This window comes from Pituophis catenifer, unplaced genomic scaffold (assembly GCF_029215685.1).
Source record: "Pituophis catenifer annectens isolate HBS135680 unplaced genomic scaffold, rPitCat1.0.hap2 SCAF_1, whole genome shotgun sequence".
Lineage (NCBI taxonomy): Eukaryota > Metazoa > Chordata > Lepidosauria > Squamata > Colubridae > Pituophis > Pituophis catenifer.
The window spans coordinates 74,346,684-74,370,566 of record NW_027256881.1 but is presented as its reverse complement, the minus strand read 5'-3'; the positions used below and the strand labels follow the sequence as shown (position 1 = coordinate 74,370,566).

Below are 23,883 nucleotides of genomic sequence, written 5' to 3'. Positions count from 1 at the left end.
ACATAAAATATAAATTTTAATGTAAGTTCTAAACATATGCATGATTAAATTATGAATTTTCTAGTTTCCTTCTTGATTTGGCCATTCCCCCCCTCCCCGAACACATACCTTTTGTTCTTTGTGCTTAAGTTGTTGTTGTTTCAGATCAAATGCCTTGATCTGAATTCGTTGCTTTGACACTTTCTCATTCAGTAAAGTCTTGTAGCGTTCATATAAGATATTTCTTATCTTATAAAGATTCTTGTAGGTTTCAAGATGATGCTTGATTAAAAGGATAGGAGGCATTATAATTGGAAATTCTTGCAGGAAAAACAAACACTGTGAATGTTCAACTTATACCAATACCATAAAGTTTTCTTAAGAGATTACCTAAAAATTTCTTTAGCAAATTCAGAAACTGTTTTCTGAATTTCCAAAGTAGGTTCTATAAAGTTGTTTTTTGAATATAATCTTTTTTCTAAGAACATTTCATTTTTATAAGAACATTCTTGTTAATGACATCATTCCAGAGATACCATTTTTCTCAGCAAAATGTAACTTATTGCAAATATATTCTTACTAAGTCTCTGTACACTTGGAAAATGATTTGGAAAATGTGTATTGAACCTCCCATAATCACAGCACATTCTTTAAAACAACTCAATACTTTTCAGTATAAAAGAAAAGAATCTACTCATCAAATGTCAACACAAACCTTACCACCCTGACATCTTTTTTCAGCCTTTCCTAAAAACCACAATAGTACAGGTGCTGGGTTTACACAAATTTCTTCCAAGAAGGATCTCAGTGGTAATTTTTCCAAAAGGCAACTGGATTTTCTTGTGGGTTTTGGTGTTGTTGTTTGTTTTCAAAGAAAAAAACCCCCCAAGAAAGTTCAGTTAGCTTTGGAAAACCATTAGCCCAATGATTGAGAATCTCCATAGATTTTCCAAGAGATATAGACAACCCTAATTCTTATTCTGTTACACTTAAGAGTGCTTGGCTGCACAGTGCAATTCAGCAGTGCCACCTTGTGTTGTATCATTTAATTACATTTTGACTAGCCCTAATGTGTAAATGTGTAAATTTCACAGCAATATAATTTCTATCATGCTCACTTTATGCTACAGCAATAATTCAACTTAGCCCAGCTAACTTGAACTCATAGTCAAGCTACATGCTAAATACATTGCAAAATCACAACATATATATTTAAACAGTATTATTATACCAATATTTCAACAGACACAATATTTCCTTGTAAAACTTGCTATTACAAGTACCTATATCCATTAGGTTTATAAGGCAACATTCACTTTTCAAAAGATATTATTAATTCAGTAGGATTAATATCATACTTTCAACACATAATAGCATACATTGATTTCTAATTCCATATTACTGATGCATTATCTATCATTATGCTAGTAAATTAACTTGTTTATTACACAGTGAATTCATGTGCATTATGCTTAACACTTGCAGAATGAAAAGACACTCTTCTTGTACTGGAAGTAATAAGCACTGAGTACTATGAAGATCCACCAACAGATGGTGCTATTGAGAGCCATTTCAATAGAGAGAATTAAAAAAAAACAATCCCCAACTCAGTGTATAAAAATGTAAAATCTTGGAATTAAATCTCACTATCACTGACTTCATAAACTCTTCACTTTCCCCAGCAACATTATAAGTGTTTTCTCTTTATTTCTGAAATGAAGCCCTTGCTTTTTAATAGTACTATCAGTACTATTTTCCAGGGATACGAAATAACTCTAGTACAAGAAGATTGGAGAAAAAATTATGGTATTTGTACAGTATTTCACAATCAAATATTTAAAATCTCGATTCCTTAGTTCCATCTTGGGTATGTAACTCTAATCCTTATACATACAGTATATAAGCAAAATGTGTAGAGCAGGGGTCGCAAGTTTGACAACCCTGCATTACATCAGTTACACTTCAAGTAGCACAGTGATTGTTGGCCAAAAACAGGTAAAATGCATGGCTAATGTGTAATAGCATTTATTGAAACCACGTTCAGAGCAGGGGTGGGTTTCAAAACCCATTGCTACCGGTTCACTTGTGGGCGCATGTGCAGAAGCGTCTGGGTGGGTGGGGTGGAGCCTCCTGCTGCTGCCGTTACCGGTTTGCCTAATCCGGGGTGAACCGGTAGCAACCCACCACTGGTTCAGAGTTCTTTAGATATTTTAGATAGGAGCAGTGCTGGCAAAGTGGTTAGAATGCAGTATTGCAGGCTAATTCTGCTGACTGCCGACTGCCAGCAGTTCTGCAGTTCAATTCTCACCAGCTCAAGGTTGACTCAGCCTTCTGTCCTTCTGAGGTCGATAAAATGAGGACCCAGATTGTTGGGGGCAATATGCTGACTCTGTAAACCACTTAGAGAGGTCTGTAAAGCACTGTGAAGCAGTATGTAAGTCTAAGTTCTATTGCTATTGTTATTTTCCAAGGCATGTAATATCAGCTTATCAGCAAGCAGCTCCCATAAATGAGGGGATGTTGGAACAAAATGATATGTGATGGATTTTATAAGCCATCCAGGAAAAATGTATTTTTTTTAAGAAACAGCTGGTTGAGTCGCCTTGTGAGTTTGGATAGGACATTAAAGCATTTTCTCAGCAATGTACAGCAGGCTTTTTAAAAATATGAAGCACTTTATTTTGACAACCTGATGCCTTCCAGATATTCTGGATCCCAATTTCCATCATCTCCAATCAATATATAAAAAAGCTACTCTAAAACATGAGCCAAGCAAGCGAAGTTTGAAAATTGATCTAAGGTAAACACTGAGATAATAAAGCAAAGTTATTTGTGGAATCAGCCACTCAAGGAAATATTTATTTATGAATTTATTTATCAATCAATCATATTTAAAATGCCAAAATATACTTAGTGGAGAAAAAACATCATTTGCATTATCCAAGCACATTACCTTTTCCAGCAGTGCTTGTTTGATGAGTTCATCCTTTTCTTCCTCACTTAAAATGCGGCTGTTGTTCCTTACATGCTCCTTTTTGCTTTTTTCTGTTTTTTGCCAATTTGCTCTGTTCTGAGCAAAACAAAATAAAATCCCGTAAGAACAGTAGGGTATCATTAATTGCTGTTTTAAAGATCCTTTTAATCTATATGTGGCTGCCAGTTGCATTTGATCACACTAAAGAGGGATAGAGTCAAGATCATGAGAAGTATTAGTACAGCTTTATAAAACCTTAGTAAGACCACATCAAAATATTGCATGCAATTTTGATCACCACATTACAAAAAAGATGTTCATACTTTGGAAAGAGTGCACAGAAGAGCAACGAAGATGATTAGGGGCCTAGAGACTAAAACTTATGAAGAATGGTTGCAGGAATTGGATATATCTAGTCCAGTGAAAAGAAGGACTAGGGGTGACATGATAGCAGTGTTCCAACATTTGAGGAGCTGCCACAAAGAAGAGAAGGCCAACCTATTCTCCAAAACACCAGAAGGCAAGATGAAACAAAATGGATGGAAACTAATCAAGGAGAGAAGCAACCTAGAACTAAGGAGAAATTTCCTAACAGTGAGAACAATTAACATGTGGAACGGCTTGCCTTCAGATGCTGTAGGTGCTGGAAGTTTTTAAGAAGAGTTTGGACAGTCACCAAACTCAGCAGGAGGTTGGACTAGAAGACCTTCAAGATCCCTTCCAACTCTATTATTCTGTATTTGAAATAAGCAGGAAGGCTAGTGGCATAATTAAATAGTGCCTATACAAATTGTAATGCTGGCAGCCTAACTTGGCTTGTGACACTAAGAAGTAGTGATTGCAAAGGACTTCATTTTTTCCTCCCAAAATCTGTTGAATGGAAAATAACAAAACACGTAAAATATCTGGAATATAAATGAGTCAGCAGGGAGCCAGGTGAATTTTGCATATAACTCTAATGACACCAATACCATTTTTAAGGCATTGGGTTCAAATAAAATATATTTTAAAGGGAATGATTAATTCTGGGGCAATTCCTTTAAATTATGAAACTTTTTTAATCTGACAAGCAAAACAGTTTGCTAAACTAGAAATTAAACCACATCAAAGTAAATGTCTTCTCAGTATGTGCAAAGATTATGCAATAACGTATAGCCAAATGTAAGTATTTACGGCAAGCAGAAAGAAAATGCTATCAAGACAAATTATTGTGTTATGTTCTTCCAAATGTGTTAATTTTCCTGTGTTTATAAAGTACTGCTTTTTGGATGAGAACCAACCTGCTTAAAAAGAACATTGGTCAAGCTGGCAAAAACATCTTGCACATTGTGTGCAATTCTTTGCTACCTAGGACACACTGCAAACATGCGTAATCCTGGCAATTCCAGAAAAATCTACTTGTGGAAAGCCTCAGAGTTTTAAAAGCCACCAAAATACCAAGCAGCCTCAGACGCAACAAAAGCAACAGGGATATGTGTGTGTGCGTAGAAATCTTTAGGCAACTAAGACATTCACTTACTTCACTACAACAAATATACACTGGAATTATAAACTGTCTATAATTCACTGTATCTAATCCTTATTAGGTAAGGGAACAGGCTCGTAAATCCAAACCAGATGGGTGAATATTCTTAAAACAAAACGACATCAAAACGACAAATAGTGTTGCTGCAGCTTAAATAATATTTAGATGTAGAACTGTATACTGCCAGGAGCAAGATTTTTCCAGAGGGAGAATAAAACTGCAATATCTCAACCTATTCGCTGAGTGTGTGTCCTTAGATGTTTAGTTGTGTTGTCTGTGATAAATGTACAGATCGTGCTCAACTTACAACTTTAATGGAGCATTGAATGATGTTCACAAGTCATGGCAGTCATTAAGCTGTTTACAACCTTTGTTGAGGCAGTTGTTAAGTGAACTTTGCAGGAAACCAGAAGTAAATAAATCATGATCATGAGTCTGCAGGACACTGCAAATGGTCGCATAGATAGGCCGGTTTCCCCAAATGCAATCACCTGATTTTATTTATTTATTTTATTTATTTATTGGTTCGATTTATATACCACCCTTCTCTGGAAACTCAGGGCGGCTTACAATGTGTTAATCAATAGCCTTCATACTTTTTGTATATACCTGCTTAGTAGGGCTTTCGGCCCATCCTAAGCGGTGTTCTTTTTAATACAAAGTCAGCTTATTGCCCCCACAATCCAGGTCCTCATTTTATCTACCTCGGAAGGATGGAAGTCTGAGTCAACCTTGAACCTGGTGAGATTTGAATTTGCAGTAATTGCAGGCAGCTGGCAGCTAAGTGCTACTTAACAGCACTTTAGTCTGCTGCACCACCAAGGCTCCTTATTGGGGGACTGTTGTCAAAACTTTGAAACCAGATTGTATGTGGCTTTGGGGAGATCTCTTGTAAATTTGAAGGGTTGCTAAGTGACTGGTCAGAAGTCAAGGTCTACCTATATTGTTGAAAAATCTTAAGAATCTGCTGTTTATTTTCTGGCTGTTATCATCCCCCACATCCCAATACATTTGATCATACAGTACTGCACCATCTTTGGAGAACATACTCTTCTGAATAATCATGGTGGGTTCCTCCTGGTTCAGCCGAGCAAGTAGTGGTAACCATATGACGTCACCGAACTGGTTCTCTTTGTTCGGGAGCTGGGGCCCCCTGTGTTATTCTTATTTTTTATTTGGCCCCACCCCCAATCTATTCGCTGTCTCCCGAGTCCCAGCTGATCAGCTAGAAGGAAAAAAACTGTTTAAACTCTTGCTGCGGGGCTTCAAAGGGCCGCCCTACAGCTGATCAGTGTTAAAAGGCAGTGTGGTGGTAGACCAGTGCACTCGAAAAATAAATGGGTAGACTGGTGTGCTCCAAAAACAAATGGGTACACCGGAACACTCCAAGAACAAATGGGTAGATAGGTACAGCTCTGCAAGCAGTTAAAAGCCTCGTAGACCAGGCTAAATCTTAAAGAATTGTCACATGACCATCAAACCACACCCACAAAATAAGCCATGCCCACAGAACCATAGTAAAAAATTTTAGAACCCACTCCTGGCTGAGCACTATGTGTATCAAGATAGAAAGACCTGACCTTGAGAAATTCACATTTCATGTCTCAAAGAGCAAAAGGATTAAGCCTGATCTGTATAGCATTAATTTCTTAGTCTTGCATACTTTGTTGGGCTGACAGAAAGTTGCAGGATTTCATTAGCAGTTGTAATGGAAATGTTTGTGTTTGCACACATGGGCTCCTTCTAAATGGTTTACTTACACAGATCTAGTATATAATGTGTCAAGACTCAGGACTCCTTTATCGATATTATACTAATGTAGAACCTGAACAGGTTCTATTTTTGCAGGCACTGATATACTCATGTATTTTTGCAGGCACTGGTCTATCCATTTATTTTTGCAGGCACTGGTCTACTCATTTGTTTTCTTTTAACACTGATCAGCTGTAGGGCGGCCCTTTGAAGCCCTGCAGCAAGAGTTTAAACAGTTTTTTTTCCTCTAGCCATCAGCTGGGACTCAGGAGGCAGCAATAGATTGGGGGTGGGGCCAAATAAAAGGTAAGAATAACGCGGGGGGTAGGGGGGGCAGAACCGGTTTGGTGACATCATATCGTCACCGCTACCGGCTCAGCGGAACCGGGAGGAACCGGGAGGAATCCACCAATGTGACTGATTGTTTTGAGAAAGTGAAAAACTTTTACTTTTAATTAGGTGAAAATTGTGGATTTAGTTGATTTTCATCAGATCTGTGCCAATATGATATATCTGATAAAGCTATTCTTGAGGAATCTCCCTGCCTCGGAGTTTTGCTTGCTATGGGTCTATTACTTGGAACCCTGATACCGAGACATTTCCTCAAGTTATTTTATTGGCAAGGACTCAAATCCACTTATCTGACTGTTGCCTCAATAGCAGCTCTTCTTCCTCCTCACCTTAAAGGCCATTCCCTATGTTCTCTACACCATGCATGCATAGACTTACACAAACAACCTGTGATAGTTTTCAAAGCAGCTACAACAAACTTTTCAAATAACATGACTGTTTTAAACTTCAAGGAGAGGTGCTTTGCATATGTGAATGCATTTTGGGAAAAATCTCTTGCAAATGTTTTGCATATCTGTAGTATATACCTTGCCTCTATATTAGTAAAGTTAACCACCATGCTCTTTCCTTTTCTCAATTCCTTCCATTCCATCAAAACACCTGAAAAGTTTTTATTTGTACTCATATCTGAACTTGTGTCCAAACCTATTGAGATTTTGTGAGTGAGTATGAAGTCAAAGAAAAAGGAATAGGATATCAGATATAGATCACTGCCCTCTTAACCATTTTAGGTCTAGAATATAAAACAAAAGGTTGTTCTCTCATGGATTCTTCAAATCTCAACACACAATGTTCATAATTCATTAGCGAAGTAATAAAATTGATTTTTTTTTTCAAAAATGCAATTATTTGCAAAGACTTTACAAATTTTACTATTGTACAAATCAAACATGGTTCTATGTGGAATGGCAAGCTGTTATATTAATATCTGTAATATAGCAAAGAGGTATAGAAGAATTCATGTCTAATAATTTAATGTAATTAGATGCCAGATCATAGTTATTGCTACTGCACTCATACATCTGCTATATCTTTATTATTCATAAACAGGATCTGAATCCATCCTTCCTCCACACTTTGCAATGAATGGCTATATTTATCACCTTGTTACTATGGGAATATTATATATGACATATGCTGACATCTTGGTATTTTAATTTTCATACAATGTGTACTTCCAGCAAATCTTTTTTTGCTTCCAAGATGATCTGCCTCTAAAAGACATTCATTAATTACTTCAAAGTGCTCACCAAGGATCACTTTCCTGTCTCCATGCACATCAAAACTTTCCAAAGGTTACTTTAATGGTTCTGAGAAGTCAGGAAAGATAATATTAATATCATTCACTTCAAGATTGATTGATACCATTAGCTTCTACTCTCATGGTATTGCAGCCCACAGGTTGGGGACCAGAGGTGGGTTTCAGCAGGTTCTGACCAGTTCCAGAGAACTGATAACGGAAGTTTTGAGTAGTTCAAAGAACCGGTAGTAAAAATTCTGACTGGCCCCGCCCCCATCTATTCTCTGCCTCCCAAGTCCCAGCTGATCGGGAGGAAATGGGGATTTTGCAGTAACCTTCCCCTGGATTGGGGAAGGAATGGAGATTTTCAGTATCTTTCCCCTGGAGTGGGGTGAGAATGGAGATTTTACATGCCATGCCCACAGAACCGGTAGTAAAAAAATTTAAAACCCACCACTGTTGGGGACCCCTGCTCTAGAGCATGGGTGCCCAATCTTTTCGCTTTCCTGTGCTACACTGAGTGAAGAGGAATTGTTTTGGGCAGCATATAAAATATATAATATATTTAATGTATATAAATCACATAATAATATTAAAAGTTTATGATCTTGTGGGGCCACATTAATAGCTGACCAGGGCCACAGGCAGCCTGCAGGCCATGGGTTGGATACGCCTGGTCTAGAGTATAAATACTAACATTTTGTTACATCACCAAATTTCTCTACATGAATTTTGTACTACACGACCTGAGTATCGGAAGTTCCCTTTCCCCATCCTATGTTTTCCCAGGTTACTCGTAATATTTAGAATAATGTTTACTTTGCTTATTTAATTTTAGTGCATACTTAATGCATCATGCTTCAGAAGTGCTTTCAACTGAGCCTTTTACACGACAGCTGATCCAGTTAAACTACAGAATTTTACTGAGGTCCCAATGTTATTATATTATTAATAAAGCCACCTGTAATAGCAGGTGGGAAGCTCAGCAGACAGGATGCAGAACTATAGATTGGACAGCTGACATGTAAAAGATATATCTCGGCCCACAGAAGAAACAGGAAACACGCTCCCTAGTTTTCTGGAAAATAAAAGGAAAAGGAGGGGGGAAATACTTTCAGTATTTCTGAAAGAGTCTGTTAATGTAACCTTACAATCAACAAAGAGCTTAGACACCTGGTTGAGCTACCATGCAGAGCTACCATGCCTTCAACTGTTTATTGCATAAAATTCAGTGAGACATAGAACAAGTTTCTTGTTGGTGTAGCTTCAAAGATATGTGGCTAAAGCAGTAGGAAGGGTTGTCCCAAGAAAAGGAAATTAGATTTGGGGTCTGCCCGTCCCTAAGCAAGGTTTTTTTAGAACAAGCTGGCAAGTTTTCATTTTCCAGCCTGAAATCAAATAAATTGCTACTTCTCCCTGCATTTTCAAAACATGGTATACATTTCTCTGGCTATTTGCAACAACAACAACAAAAAAAACAACAACCAACAAGAGGTTGTCTGAACACCAGCTGTAAAGAAGCCATTGTAACTGTAAAACTGCATACCCCTGTTGCATTTAAATACCGATTGCTAGTGTGAGGGTCCAAAGATAGCATGCTGACAATTTTACAACCAGGCACTTTTCCCAGTAGCTGTAACCATGGGTGCATGTTGCTGTGGTGGCTGGAAGGCATGAGAGGGACGTGAGTTTTCTAAACAATACCAACAGGCAGGCCCCATGAGTAGGGGTCTGAAGATAATGTGTATGGGGATGGGAGAGGGAGATGAGCCTACTCTAGCAAAATACCCTTTCCCATTACCCACACAAAAGAGGAAGAAAATAAATTCCTAGCTTTTCTTTCTCCACATCATCCACAAAGCGATTAAAAAGAAAACAAAAACACAAGCTTGCACTTTGCAGACAAGCAGCAAGGGGGGGGGGGGACACAGAAGAATTCTGATTATTTTTACCTCAGCTCTCTTTGCCCATATGGCTGCTATAAAGGGGTGAAAGATATTCTAACTTCCCTTAGGAGTTAGAAATTGCCCTGATCAATCCTGGCTGCTTTTTAAAGGTTCCTTTGTATTTACCTAGTCATATGCATTAATTAATTATTAAAACTAGAGCGATGGCTGAAGAGAGGGACCTGCAAAATCATCAAGCTGCTTTTCCCCTTCAAGGACCTGCAATGATTCCCAATGGCCAGGAGGGCTAGTGAAGAAAAAAAAAATCTGTTAATGGGGAAACAGACTGCCCACAAACTCTGCAGAATTTAACAATTATAAAAGGAAAAATCTTGCTTTCTGCAATTTTGCCTACATTAAAGCCGAGCCAGAACTAGACAACAAGAGACACAAAGTCCCAGAACTTATAGTTATTGGAATACCCTAAATTCAGAGGTGAAATCCAGCAGGTTCTGACAGGTTCTGGAGAACCGGTAGCGGAAATTTTGAGCAGTTTGGACAACTGGCAAATACCACCTCTGGCTGGCCCCAGAATGGGGCGGGAATGGAGATTTTGCAATATCCTTCCCCCAAGAGTGGGGAGGGAATGGGGATTTTGCAGTATCCTTCCCCTGGAGTGGGGTAGGAATGGATATTTTGCAGTATCTTTTCCCAGCCATGCCACCAAGCCACGCCACACCCACCAAGCCACGCCCACAGAACCGGTAGTAAAAAAAATTGGATTTCACCTCTGCCTAAATTGACTAGAAAGTGAAGCTGCTTCAAGACATCAAGAGGAGAGGAGGGAATATATGTTAACCATGAGGATTGTGGTGGTGGAAAAACCACATTGGGTACTTGATGGTGAACATTAGCACATCACAGAAAATTATAATCTTGGAAAGGAACTTTTAGGTTATCTTGTCCTACCTTCTGCTCAGTACAGGAATCCGGTTCTCTTAATGGCTGTCCAGTCTCTTTAATTTAATTTAATCATTTAATTTAATTTTAAATTCCTGCTTGAGTCCATAATGTGAACTCTGACCTGGTGAAGAAGGCTTTCAGTTAAGAGCAATTTGACACTTGGTGACTACAGGTAGTCCTCGATGTATAACCATTTGTTTACCCACCATTTCAAGTTATGACGCATGGAAAAAGGTTATTTACAATAGCTCCTCTCAGCTATGACTGTCACAGCATCCCCATGGTCATTTGATGAAAATTTGGGTGCTTGGTGACTAGCAAGTATTTACAATAATTGCATCATCGGGGGTCACCTGTTCACCATTTGCAACCTTCCTGGGGGTCCTCCAACAAGCAAAATCAATGGGGGAAACCTAATTTGTTAACAACAGTGTGATTTGCTTAATGACCATGGTGATTGGCTTAACAACGTCAGCAATAGAGATTGTAAGATCAGGCACAATTCACAAACAACCACATCACTTGGTGACAGAAGCTCCAGTCCCGATTATTGTCATAAATCAAGGCCTGTGTATCTAATAAGCAGTACATGGATGAAAGAACTAGCAGCTTAGTTTCCAAGCCCAGCAAGCACTACTCTCTCCTAAAATATTTAGATCGTTATTTTTCACAGTATTTCTCCTTCCATCAGGGTCACTGATTCTAGTGAGATCAGCGAATTCACTTTAACATTTACAGGAAGATTATGTAATGAAGTTCGCCATGCAAATTCACAATGGAAAAAATACTACTACACATGCTATGGAATGTTATTATAAATAAAAAAAAAAGAACTCAAAATTTGAAATACAATTGTTCAATGGTCACACTGCAAAACCTGTATTACCTGATTCTGGCAATTAAGAGGTAAGTAAGAGTCCAGAAGTGGAGGAAATGTACTTTTCTTATAAAGCTGAGAGGAGCCTGCCATACTACACTGACGTTTCTCTTGAGAGCTGTTACGAGAAGAACCTGCAAAGAAATGTAAACATGGAAAACACAATATTACTACATAAATTAGATTACAACACTGCTGACCTCTTAAATCAACATTAGGCATTTGTCTAAACACTTTGTTCCTGACCAACACATTGTTCACCTAAGCAACGTATTACCTGAGCAACTCAACTTTCTAAGATCTGCACAAGCACCACCTTAGATGAAACAAAGCAAGGCTTTATTGCTAGATTTTATTGAATAATTATAATTCATTAGATATTCCATATCAATCCCCTTTAGAGTAGAATAGAATTCTTTATTGGCCAAGTGTGATTGGACACACAAGGAATTTGTCTTTGATGCATGTGCTCTCAGTGTACATAAAAAGAGAAGATAACATTCGTCAAGAATCATAAGGTACAACACTTAATGATAGTCATAGGGTACAAATAAAATCGAATCAAACAATCAATATAAATCGTAAGGATATAGCAACAAGTTGCAGTCATACAGTCATAGTGGGAGGAGATGGGTGTTAGGAACGATGAGAAGTTTAACAGTAATAGTAATACAGACTTAGTGAATAGTTTGACAGTGTTGAGGGAATTATTTGTTTAGCAGAGTGATGGTGTTCGGGAAAAAACTGTTCTTGTGTCTAGTTGTTCTGGTGTGCAGTGCTCTATTGCGTGGTTTTGAGGGTAGGACTTGAAACAATTTATGTCCAGGATGCAAGGGGTCTTATGTAATTATGTTTTCCATATAATAAATATTAAATTTGTTTCAGGCTGTAGGATTTGTTGTAGGATTCTTCCATCAAAGAAGAGTTTAAAAAAAACCAGGACCAACTGAAGTATGATTACACAATGGACAATTGTCTATTTTTCTAAACTTAGTTCATTTAGTTTGCTTCAGGTATTTTACTGGGCCATAGTTTGTCCAGGTTCCATGAACAAACCACAATTGTTTAGAATTATATACTGCATTAAGGCATAATCCTAAATGAAAACACATAACCTCAGCTGATGACCGCTGAATAGCAGGAAAGAGATGCAAAAACCTCTAATGAACTTTTGCAGTGCAGAAATAATATAGTAGCAGCATGCTATGACAAATTAAACAGAGCAAAACAAATTATACCTTTGTTTGTAGGAAGAACTTGTCCTCTGTCTCTGTACCAGCTTTTTTGTTTAGGCTTTAACATCATACAATTACAAACACTTGCTGAAAACCTTAAAGCTGTGATATTTCTAAATTATGTTTCACCACTCGATTTTGTCACCTCCTTCTCTTTTCTCAAACAGCTCTACATTCTGCACCTTCAAACTATCTGTTGATTTACAACACAAAACATTTATACAATATAGAAAAATTAATTGAATTCATTTTTAGAAGATCACTGAGCAAGTATTTTCTGTTCTGTGTAAATACATTAGTTATTGCTCTCATTAAACAGCTATCTTTCAAAAATAAGTCCAACTTAATTAATTGTTTGGTAGGAATGAAATCAGGAATAAGCCAAAATGCAATTTACTTGTGTCTGAGCTTAGTGGCTTATGCAACAAGGTATTGTTAAGGCAAAGCAGGTGACTTAGTGTGATGTATAAACCCAGCCTACATCTCAGAGCAGGATAGATAAAGGGCATTTGATTTCTTTGATTGAAAGAAATGAAATGTATTTTCAGTACTTGGTGCTCAGTTATGTTCACTCGCCCACCCTTATTTCCAAATTTTAAAGATATTCAGTGTAAGGAAAAGAAAAATGAAAAAGAAAATGTAAATAGGGCTTGGCATAGCTCCTCTGGTTGAGTTTGACATTTTTCCAGGAGCTGCTCAATAGATGGGACTACCACCCAACATATAGGTCTTCATCACTGCTCACAGGGCAAGGCTCTTATGATGTAGCTTCTCCAAACATGGATGCAGCACAAGTGAGCAGAGTAGGGAGCTTCTGAGTCCTTAGTACACTGGACAAAAGCATGCCATTATGCCATAGGAAGACGCTCAACTCAAGTTCTACTCTATGCTCGAGCAGAGGAAATGGGTGGTAGGACATCTAGGCAAGCAGAACCAGCAACCCTGTCCAGGTTCAGCACGGCTCGTGCTAGCAAGGGCACTTCAATAATATCTAGCACACTACTAAGACATGGTAGCTATAGCTTATTGAATATGCCACCGCTATCTGCAATTGCACAACATGCTAAACCATATAAACCATAAAACATAATTTATTTAATAATAGTGCAGAGCAACATGTCCTTGAATTCTTTCAAGGTTTTGAGTTTTCAATGAGGCTTCTGTTTCGCGGAATTCAATAAAGGTCAAGTTTGAAATGAGAGAGTAGACAGTTCAAGAAGATTAATGACCATGATGAATAGGCACAAAACAATGTAACATTCATAGAATGTTACCTTGATTTCTTAAGGTATTTCTGAACTCCAAAGGGATCTCTTGGGTCATAGTGAACCACTGATGTTTTTTTAAAAAATGGTGAAAGACAACAAAAAAATATACTGACTATCCAATAAAAGAATGAAATATATTAACAGTGATCAAAGTAAGGTGAAAGTAAAACAAGAAACTAATAAAGAAAAAATAAGAACTCTGTAAAATCAATATAAGATTAATCCAATCTTCCAATTTAGTATTAAATTTAGCCTTATAGAAATCTAATTCTCCATTCTCCCATTTTTAGATTATAAAGAGAGTTCAAAAATGGATACCACATATCTTGAATCTATCCCTTAACACCAGGAGCATACATTTCTTTCAATTTACATAAAATTATTATTATTTATGCTGACCTCCAATATCTGCAAGTCTAAAGCTCTGTGAACTTTTACAAACAGGTTGCTGTTGACCAAAGCAGTGTTCATGTCTCAATCCCCAATGGGACCAAGAGAGCATTTTTCAGGCCACCTCCCACTGATGGAACTCAGTTCAGTGAATCCCTAAATTCAAATTAAAAGGGCTCAACAATTTTCAGTCGGCCATACCAACCACCTGGTGCTTTAAAAATCTTATATAACCCTAAGCAAACCCAATGTCTAGCCCAAAGAGAATGGTTTATAATCCATGAAGTCTCAGATGCTATCTTCCAGGACTTCATGATCCTTGAAGAATGGTGTTCTCAAAACACACTGCCAGAACCTAGAAGGGGCCATGCAAAATGAAGAAAGTCCAGTTTCCTTCTGAAAGTCAACATCCTTCTGATCTTGGCTGTCTCAACTCAGCCCTTGAGAGTATTGATGAGCTCAGGTGTACCTTGTGGAATTTTCTCTATTATTCACCTCCCTGCATAATATGACACCAGGCTGGACAGGTTGTTGACTATGAAGGATGAAATATCATCATCCCCCCCAAAACCTTTGTCACAAAAATGCCCAAGAGTTTCCTTGTTAGCTACCTTTGGCATGGATCAGGGGTGCTATTCAGCAGGTTCTGACAAGTCTGAAGAACCGGTAGTGGAAATTTTGAGTAGTTTGGAGAACCGGCAAATACTACCTCTGGCTGGCCCCAGAGTGGGATGGGAATGGAGATTTTGCAATATCCTTCCCCAGGAGTGTGGAAGGAATGGAGATTTTGCAGTATTCTTCCCCTGCCATGCCCACTAAGCTACACCACGCCCACCAAGCCACGCCCACAGAACCGGTAGTAAAAAAAACTGAATCCCACCATTAGCATGGATCACTCAGTATACCCACGCCTGTGAAGAAACAGTAGCTACTGATTTCAAAAACACTAGGTTTTGCAACCTCTCTGACTATAAGTGGGCGAAATGCATATTTTGGTTTAGCCCTGTTGTGTGACCCCCAATGCTCCAAGTAAAGCATCCACAACAATCCTGCCTCATCGGCGGTTGACTTTGGCTTTTCTTCCCCGCCTTTCCTTAAAAAAAAGTTAACCGCGCCCGTGATCCTCTCGCTTGTAAAGCCTGTGCGCTTCCAGCGAGTCCTTCTAAAGACGGACCCCACCCCTATCCCCACGCGGTGCGGCTTACCCCTCGCAACGGAGCACGGCGTCCCTCGGTGCACGGGGGAAAGCGCCCTCGCTTCCGTTTTGGGAGCCGCAAGGGCGGGTCAGCTTTGAGCGCCACCCTTGTGTCCTCCCCACCCGCGGTCCTGCGGAGCCGATGGCGACCCTTCCTCTGACTTTTAAGGGCCGGAGAGAGATTGCTTTTCTGTGTCTTCCCTATAAAAAGACGGCCTGGAATTACTGTGCGGGGAAAACAAACAATGGCGAGAATGACTATTCATATGCACAAGTGTTCTTAGAAAAGGTACCCTGGGGGGGGAATTAAAAAAAAGTTTTTCACCACGTCCTCGGGGCGTCACACCGGTTCGTGTTGATTTTATTATTTTAGAATGTTAATGTCTTTGTAACAATGTACAAGAACGGAGCATTTATTTTATTTATTTCAATGATATCTGAAATTCATAACTCCGGTTAACCATCAATAGAATTGAAGAAAGATTCTGTTTTCTGCAACTTCTTGTTGGTTAATTCTAAATGCTCACATCCCAATCCCATAAATTACAAAAGATTAAATAATGGACATTCCCAAAATTTGAGCTGCAAACAGAGAGATAGTTTAACAGTAGGGATTTAATATCTCCTTCGTTTTATTGGAGAATGCATCTCAATATTTCTAATAAGACTAACAGTAATTAAGTAAATAGCAAGAGTAGTAGCTGCAAGGGAATATCCAAGCAGCTTTAAGAATTTTCTTCAAGCATTGTGTTTTCTCCATGCATATGGGTATAAAAGAGGAGTAAATCACTCCTAGTGGTAACCTAGTGGTTTTTATTTTACTTCCTACTAATAGCTATATATATTTCCATGGAGACACCCCACCACCACCCCCAAAGTCCTGCTGAGCTGCTTCATTGTGGCAGGGAGTGCTCCTGGGGGCAACAGAGTTTGTGCCAACAGTATATATTTCCCAACTGGATCACTCAATATATAAAGGTCATTCCAGCTGCCTGCTAAGGCAAGTGGGCACCTATATTGGAAGATGCCAGAGGCCATGATAATGGTAAAGGCATAAATTCATACTGTGTGGGAGAAAGCAATGGTATTTTATACTCCTGTATTTTTTATCAAAACAAAAAAAACCAATGGGTAGAAAATATAGAATGATTGCTTAGTGATGGGCTCCTCCTGCATGCTACTAAGGAAGAGCTGATGATCTCTTAGAGTGCTGATGGTGCTTATGACAGAGCTAAAATCTTCAGTATCTCAAGTTGCTGATGTTGCCATATAAGAAAATAAAATTCAAAGCTGCAAAGATAGAATTGCAATAGGGACATGGAACATAAGAACCATAAACACAGGAAAGCTCAACCCTGTAAAAGATGAAATGAAACAACTACAAATTGACATCTTAGGCATTACCGAATTGAGATGGATGGGATAGGACACATTCTGTCAGACAGTCATACTATTTATTACTCAAAACATGAAAAAACTAAAAAACAGCATTGCTTTTATAGTTAGGAAGGGTATAGCAGGAACAGTACTTGGCTACAATGGAATCAATGCCTGAATAATATAAATTATACTTCATGGACAACCCTTTAATGTGATGGTCATTTAAATTTATGTTTCAACCACCAGTGCAGAAGCAAAGGTTGAAAAAGGAACTTGTCATCGAGTCCCACCCTAGAAGTGAAATCATTTCTGAATTTGGACACTGGACTACCCAATCAGAAAACTAATCCTCAGAATAATCCCACATACAATTGCTCTGATCAATCTGTCTGTATGAGGGTAGATTTACACTGTTTAGAAGGAAACCTAAAGGACCACCTTTTAAACTAACAAAATTTGGAGAGAGAACTGAGGTGCAGAGCTCTCTCCTTGATGAAGTTGTTTAAAATTGACAGAACATACAAGATGTGCTGCTTGTGGTTGGAGACTGGAATGCCAAAACTGGAAACACAAGAAGAAAATGTAGTTGGATGGTAGCAAATGAAAAGGGAGACCAACTGATCAATTTCTCCCACACCAATGGGAGCTACACTGATGACACTAACCTGATTCTTTCGGGTAAATATGATATGTACTTTTGAACATAAATGCTGTGTTCAAAGCCAAATCTATAATAGGAATATATATTGTATATAAATAATTGCATCAATATGAATATATACTACTACAAAAATACTTTAAGACTTTGTTTATAAGAGCAATACCACACTAAAGTGATGCCAGCGGCAACGTATTTATGTGTTGTGATGTCACATACATATGAAAGGCGCAGAACTTGTCTTGCAATGGTGTGATGCTTTTATCATTTTGACAAAAGCAGCAGATTCTATACATTTCTCTGGTTTTAAGTGAGGCTGTCAGCCTGATGTAGGCTGCAAATGGCAATCACATGACCATGGGAAACTGACTGTTGTAAATGTGTGCCAGTTGCCAAGTGCTTTGAGGATGCTGCCCCACATGACCCAGGGGATGCTGTGTCTGTCCTAAGCTTGAGGACCAGTTGTAAATCTACTTTTTCAGTTTGAATGGTCGCTAAACAGGACAGTTAACCATGTGCAGTTTCCACAATTATAATTTTGACAAGGAGTATCTCAGGCAGGGGCATGTTAGTTTCTGCCTATATACCCATGAAACACTATAACTGCAAATTTTGGAGAAATTGTTCATTGAAAAAGGAGTACCAGTCTTTTCTGGGTAGGCTGGAGCAGGTAAGGAAAACAATGAACTGAGAAGTTCCAAAAAGCAGTCCTCAATAAACTGATAGCTTGTTTTGGTGTCTTTAATCCTATGTAGCCAGTAGATCTAATTTCAGCCCTAAAAATTCATTTTACTTGAGGATACCCACTACTGTAATCTATTTCATGCATCAGTCATTAGAGAAATCTAGGTTTTACAATTTCTGATTCTCCTGAGGGGCCACTGATTTCAAATTCAGTAATGTTTAACTTCCTCTCCCCCACTGAAAGAACAGCAAAGTTGTGGAGGGGACTTAATTCTCTCGATTTTTGAAAATAAATCCCAGTTAGTGGGCCTCTGTATTAGTTCTTCTATTTGTAAGCATCAATAAACTCCCCACTGCTACCTTATAACTTGAGCCATTCCATCTAATCTCTACAAGAATAATCTGGCAAATGATCACCTAATTATCCCACCATGTACAATTGACAAGCTCTATACAAAATGTTTTTGTAATAAACTTGCAGAGTGCATAATCCCAGCGTGCACCTTCCACAGAATAAGTAACTTTCAGATTAGCTCACTTGACTGTTGATCAATGTAAAAATCTCAACATCACGTGGCTGAGAAATATTTAAGTTCTTTAAGAAGTTCCCTTTATTATCAACTAGAGGCTGGGGAAGAATTTAGTTTTTTTTTTTTTTTAATTTGATTTATATGCCACCCTTCTCCGGAGACTCAGGGCGGCTTACAATGTGCTCAGCAATAGCCTTCATCCTTTTGTATATTTATACAGTCAGCTTATTGTCCCCACAACTGGGTCTTCAATTTACCTACCTTAGAAAGGATGGAAGGCTGATTCAACCTTGAGCCTGGCGAGATTCGAACCTGCAGTAATTGCAGGCAGGTCTTAATAACAGGGTGCTTTAGACCATTGTACTACCAAGGCTTTTTATTGACTCATGGCCTTCTCAAGCTGATAATGCTTCCGCATGGAGCATTTTTATGCAAATCAGATGTCAAAAATGTCAAATCAAAACAATGAAGAATTTATCTCTCACATTTCCCTGTCAAAAGAAATCCAAGCAGAAGTCCTGTCTGGGTTCCTGCAATTAATTTTTTTATTAATCATTCTGGCTCCTGCCATTTGAAATTTTATCCCTCGGTTCTCACCCATGTCTATTTAACTCTATTCCAGGCTGGTCAACTGGGGAATTGTGGGAGTTTAAGTCCACACATCTTCAAGTGACCAAGGTTGGGAAACACTATTCAGATGGTAACATTATTTTAGCATATCCCAAGTTGGCCTTTGCAGATGAGTAGGAACAGTAGTGTCCCTTTCCCCCCCCCTCAAGAATGACCTAGAGATTAAGTATACTAAAATAAAGCTGCTAGTTTTCATTAAAAATTATTTTATTCTTTCTGGTATTTGGCAAATAAATGGTAAACCTATTGAAAAAATATTTCCAACCACCTACTTTCTGGATAAATTGAACTCGTGAAAGTATAAACTCCAATGAAATTAACATATTGATTTAAAGCTAATATAAGCCTCTTGCTGAAATAAAAATATATATGCAATTTTAACATCTGACTTGCCAATAGTGAAACCACTAGTTAATTTTCTGTGAAAATGTAGGATATTAAACAAAAGCACATACAATGTCTCACAAAATTTTGCTGTTTATTCAAATAAATAGAAATGTTGCAGGTTTACAAAATCACTGTGCTATTCTATATTTACAAAGTACTAATAAAATATTTTTGTTCAGAACACTTTGAATAGAGACAGCATATTTCTTCTTGTCTCTGTTGTGAGAATGAAAGTTAATTCATAAACTTCAGAGTCATCCTCAGAGCACATCCAGAAAGTTGAAATAAACCACGGAAAAAGTTTTTTTTTCCCAGCCTTCCTTTAACTCCTCTGGATTCTCAGCATGCATTCAGGTGTTTTCCCCTTTTCCAGTAAGGTGAACCTGTTTGGAACAGATTCAAATTACACAAGAGTCCTCAATCTTTACAAAGGTTAACAAAATAAATCACTGTGTTATAACAAATTGAACAGACACGATAAAAATTGAACACTCATATTTGGCTGGTTTTAGTAAAACCTATATACACTTGAGGCATTAAATTTACTTCACCATTCTCATCTTTCACGTTCAAACATTTATACTACCTTAGCAATGAATAACACACAAATGAGTTGCATTCCTGTGTCTTTTTCCTCAACACTATGCAATGACATTTTTTTTTAAAAAAAAATGCTGGATAGATAACACTACTAATCCATTTAAGAAGTGAAGCAGATTTCCAGAAGCAGAGGTGAAGGAGGATGCTCTTTTGGCAGACATATTTGACACACATCTTGGGAGACAATGGTTAAGCACCTTTCTGATGCGCTATCAAGCAAAGAGATGGTGTTGACTGGGGAGTAACAAACCCTTCAAAGTGCATTTTACATAAAGCTACCGTTGTACAACGTGAGGCCACTTTGCTGCCTTAGCAACCGCTGGTTATTAGAACGGCAGGGCTTTCCGCCTGGGTGTTTCCGAAGAAAAGGCACAAAAAAGAAAACCACACCCACCTCCCCAGGAAAGACGAGAGGCCGAAATCCAACCCAGTGCTCTACAGTACGACCCATAAGTAGAAAGTGAGATTTTTTTTTCCTCGCAGGAATAAGCTAGAAAGCAACCGGAAAACGGAACGGTAAGCATTTGTATTCGCAAACGGTGCTTTTTTTTTTTTCGGAAGAGCGCCTGGCCGAAGGACCACACCGTTTGTAAAAGGCTGAGGAACCACAAACCCGGCCGCTCAAAGGGTGCTCAAGTGAGGCAGGGTGTCCATCTTGCCCGCTCGGTCCCGGGCGGCGGCGCTTTCCACACCGCGGAGCCATTCGGTGCATTTGCGCACCAGCCCTTCGTCGGCCGCGAAGGCTCCGGGGTCGCCCGCCGCCTCGTCTTCCTCGTACTCCACGTCGTCGTAGCGGTGGCGCTCGTTGAGCAGCGACACCTGCAGCAAGGCGCGCAAGTCCCCCTCGGGCGACGAGGTTCCCGCCAGAGGACACCTGGAGGCGTCGGGGGAAGCGAAGCGGGCCACCCGCCCTCGAGGCCGCTGCTTCTCCAGGCTCCGCCGCTGCAAGACCCGGATCGCCTCCGGGGGAAGGCTGAGCGAGAAGCGGAGCGAAGCTTCCCCGCGGCCTCCCGGCGCCGCGCAGAGGCTCTCGCAGGAGCGCGTGCCAGCGGCCGGCGGCCCCGACCGACCCCGGCTGCGAGACAAGGCAGCGCTTAAGGCAGCCGCCGCCCCTCCTTCGGTCGGCGGGGCGTTCCTGCCGCCTTGGGCCGCTTTTCCGCGCGGCAGCTGCTTCTGCAGGGAGCCGCTGGGCCAGGAACTGGAGAAGCCGGCGGGTCGCTCGGAAGCCACGCCGCGCCCTTTCCGAGGAGGCTTGCCTGGAGCGAGAGGGGCCGTCGCCAGCACCGCCATCGGCTTTCGAGGAGCCGCCACTGGTGGCGACGGCTGATGTTGCTTCCTCGATTGCAGTCGCGGAGCGGCCGAAGGTGGCGGCGCGATAGGAGGCGAGGACATGGCGGGGGAGACCTTTTCTCCTCCTCCTCCTCCTCCTCCTCTCCTGTGTCCGCGCTCAGCTGGGCATCTCTTCAAAGACTCGCCCGCTCCAGCGGAGTTCCTTCCCAGCCTTCGGCGAAGCAGCTCGGCGACTCCGCGTGCTGCCGAGGCTCTGATGCTGCCGGTGAATGAGACACGCGCCGGGTTGGACTCTAGAGGAGGAGCCGAGCGAGCGGCGACGGGCAGGCGAGGCTGGAGGGCTTTGATTAGGGCTGGCCGCAGAGCCAACCCGCTTCCTCAGGACTGAAATTCGCCCCCTATCTGGCGAAGAGAGAAGAGCCGAGGCGGCTCTATCTAGAAGCCCTCCCCTTTTAATCCCCCCCCCTCTCAAAAGGCAAAGCAGTGATCTACTGGGAATCTGCCCCAAGTGGATTCTGCTGTGGGCTTAAATAGTCACTTCCCGCTCTGAAAAAAGTGGGACTTCTCGATTACTTGATGTTGCTAGACTCCCTACAACTTTCTATTCAAATTTCTTACTGTACAAAAAATATTTACCAATTTCATTGCAACACGAATCTGGTTGACAATAGTCTATAACAGCCCTATTTGCTTTTAGATTGCGTGCTAGTAGCCTAGACCGCTGCTATAGTGAGACATGTTTCCCAAACAGAGTGGATTCACACAATCTGAGTCATTGAAGCCTAACCAAAGTTAAGGTTAACCACATTTAGCCAATGCAGTCCTTTAATGCTGCTTAGTTAAGTGTGCTATGTAAGCAGACCAGGTTTATACATCCTGAGGTTCCAGTGGGACGGCCTTAGAATGGCCCCATGTGCTATACAAATATATCTTAAGTTCAACATATGTCACTGTTATTTCCTTAAACTGGTTTTGCATTGTTTTCCTAGTCACCACTGACAACAAAAAAATTCCATGCAAACTATGAGGTTTCCTGTAAGAAATCAAAACCTCTTCCTTATCAGCATAGAAACCAAGAATGCTAGATAGATGAAGGAAGTATCCATCACCCATTCCTAGAAGGCAAATATTGCCAGGCTACAACTTTTATCTTCCAAACTAAAGTCTATTTTAAAGAAACAGCCTAAGGTTAATTTTTTTTCATTGTTAAGTGTTTGCAGGCTCAGGATTGGCTAAGCTTTAAAGCTGTTCTGCCAAAAGAACAGGTGTGGAGGTTGGAGGCAGCTGAGGAAGAGAGCAGGTACCAGAGCATGGGGGACAAAGGGAGGATGTGCTGGAAATTACCCTTATCAAGGTCAGTATAAACAGACTCCCCCATCTGTCTGTGCTGCCTGGTTAGGACCTGGCTCATTTGTCAGGCACTAAATAGATCTGGTTCTTCTCTTGAAATTCCTCAGGTGAGGAAAGAAAGGGCCAGAGTCTTTTCAAGTAGGGAATTGCCTGTGTGCTGAGGCTGGGCTGCCCATTGAATCTGCTGGTGTGAAGGAGAGTAACAAGCCCCACTCTGCTGCTGCCTGACCCATCTTTCTCCCTTGGTTTGATATTTTATTTTGAGAATTTACTTTTTAGTTCTTGAATTGAACTGTTGACACTCCAAAGAGACTGTGTTTGTTTTCAACTTCTGACCTGGAATGCTTAAGGGTCTGGGAAGAATAAGTTCCAGCAGGTTTTCTACATCCTTGGGAGTCCAGTGTTAGTTTGCTCTTACAGCTGCCTGCCTCTTTTTTTATAAGATATTTTGCCACAATGGTCTATCATTCACTACTAGTGTGTATAATCCCTCTGAAAGCAGAACAAGGAAATGGGAGTTTTAGCGCTATTGATCTTCATAATACATGGTGGGAGGGAATTAAATTACTAGATAACAAATTATTCATTTTGTAGTTTAAATCATCGTTTAAACTGCTAAATTGCTGAAGCAAACCTTCAGTTCCATCCAGGCATTAGCCACATAATTAAACATAAGGGCTTGAACATATAGATTTTACTTGAATATTTCCTCTCCCAAGAGCATTAATGGTATTGGAAG

The 23,883-nt window shown here is 40.0% G+C and overlaps 2 protein-coding genes across 2 annotated transcripts in view; both read right to left on the bottom strand.

The window, feature by feature from the left end:
• Positions 1 to 14,105, bottom strand: part of LOC139308058 (uncharacterized) — a 65,387-nt gene extending 51,282 nt beyond the window's left edge. Inside the window, exons 1-4 of the mRNA XM_070931467.1 lie at positions 14,057 to 14,105; positions 11,557 to 11,681; positions 2,933 to 3,049; positions 109 to 261 (exon numbers count right to left, since the gene is read on the bottom strand). Of these exons, the coding sequence (XP_070787568.1) occupies positions 109 to 261; positions 2,933 to 3,049; positions 11,557 to 11,681; positions 14,057 to 14,105 (444 nt within the window). The remainder of the gene's footprint in view (positions 1 to 108; positions 262 to 2,932; positions 3,050 to 11,556; positions 11,682 to 14,056) is intronic.
• Positions 14,106 to 20,494: 6,389 nt separating this feature from the next.
• PRR18 (proline rich 18) lies at positions 20,495 to 21,994 on the bottom strand. Its single transcript, XM_070951363.1, has one exon. The coding sequence runs from the start codon at positions 21,894 to 21,896 to the stop codon at positions 21,126 to 21,128; it is 771 nt and encodes a 256-aa protein (XP_070807464.1). The 5' UTR covers positions 21,897 to 21,994; the 3' UTR covers positions 20,495 to 21,125.
• Between the last annotated feature and the right edge of the window lie 1,889 nt (positions 21,995 to 23,883).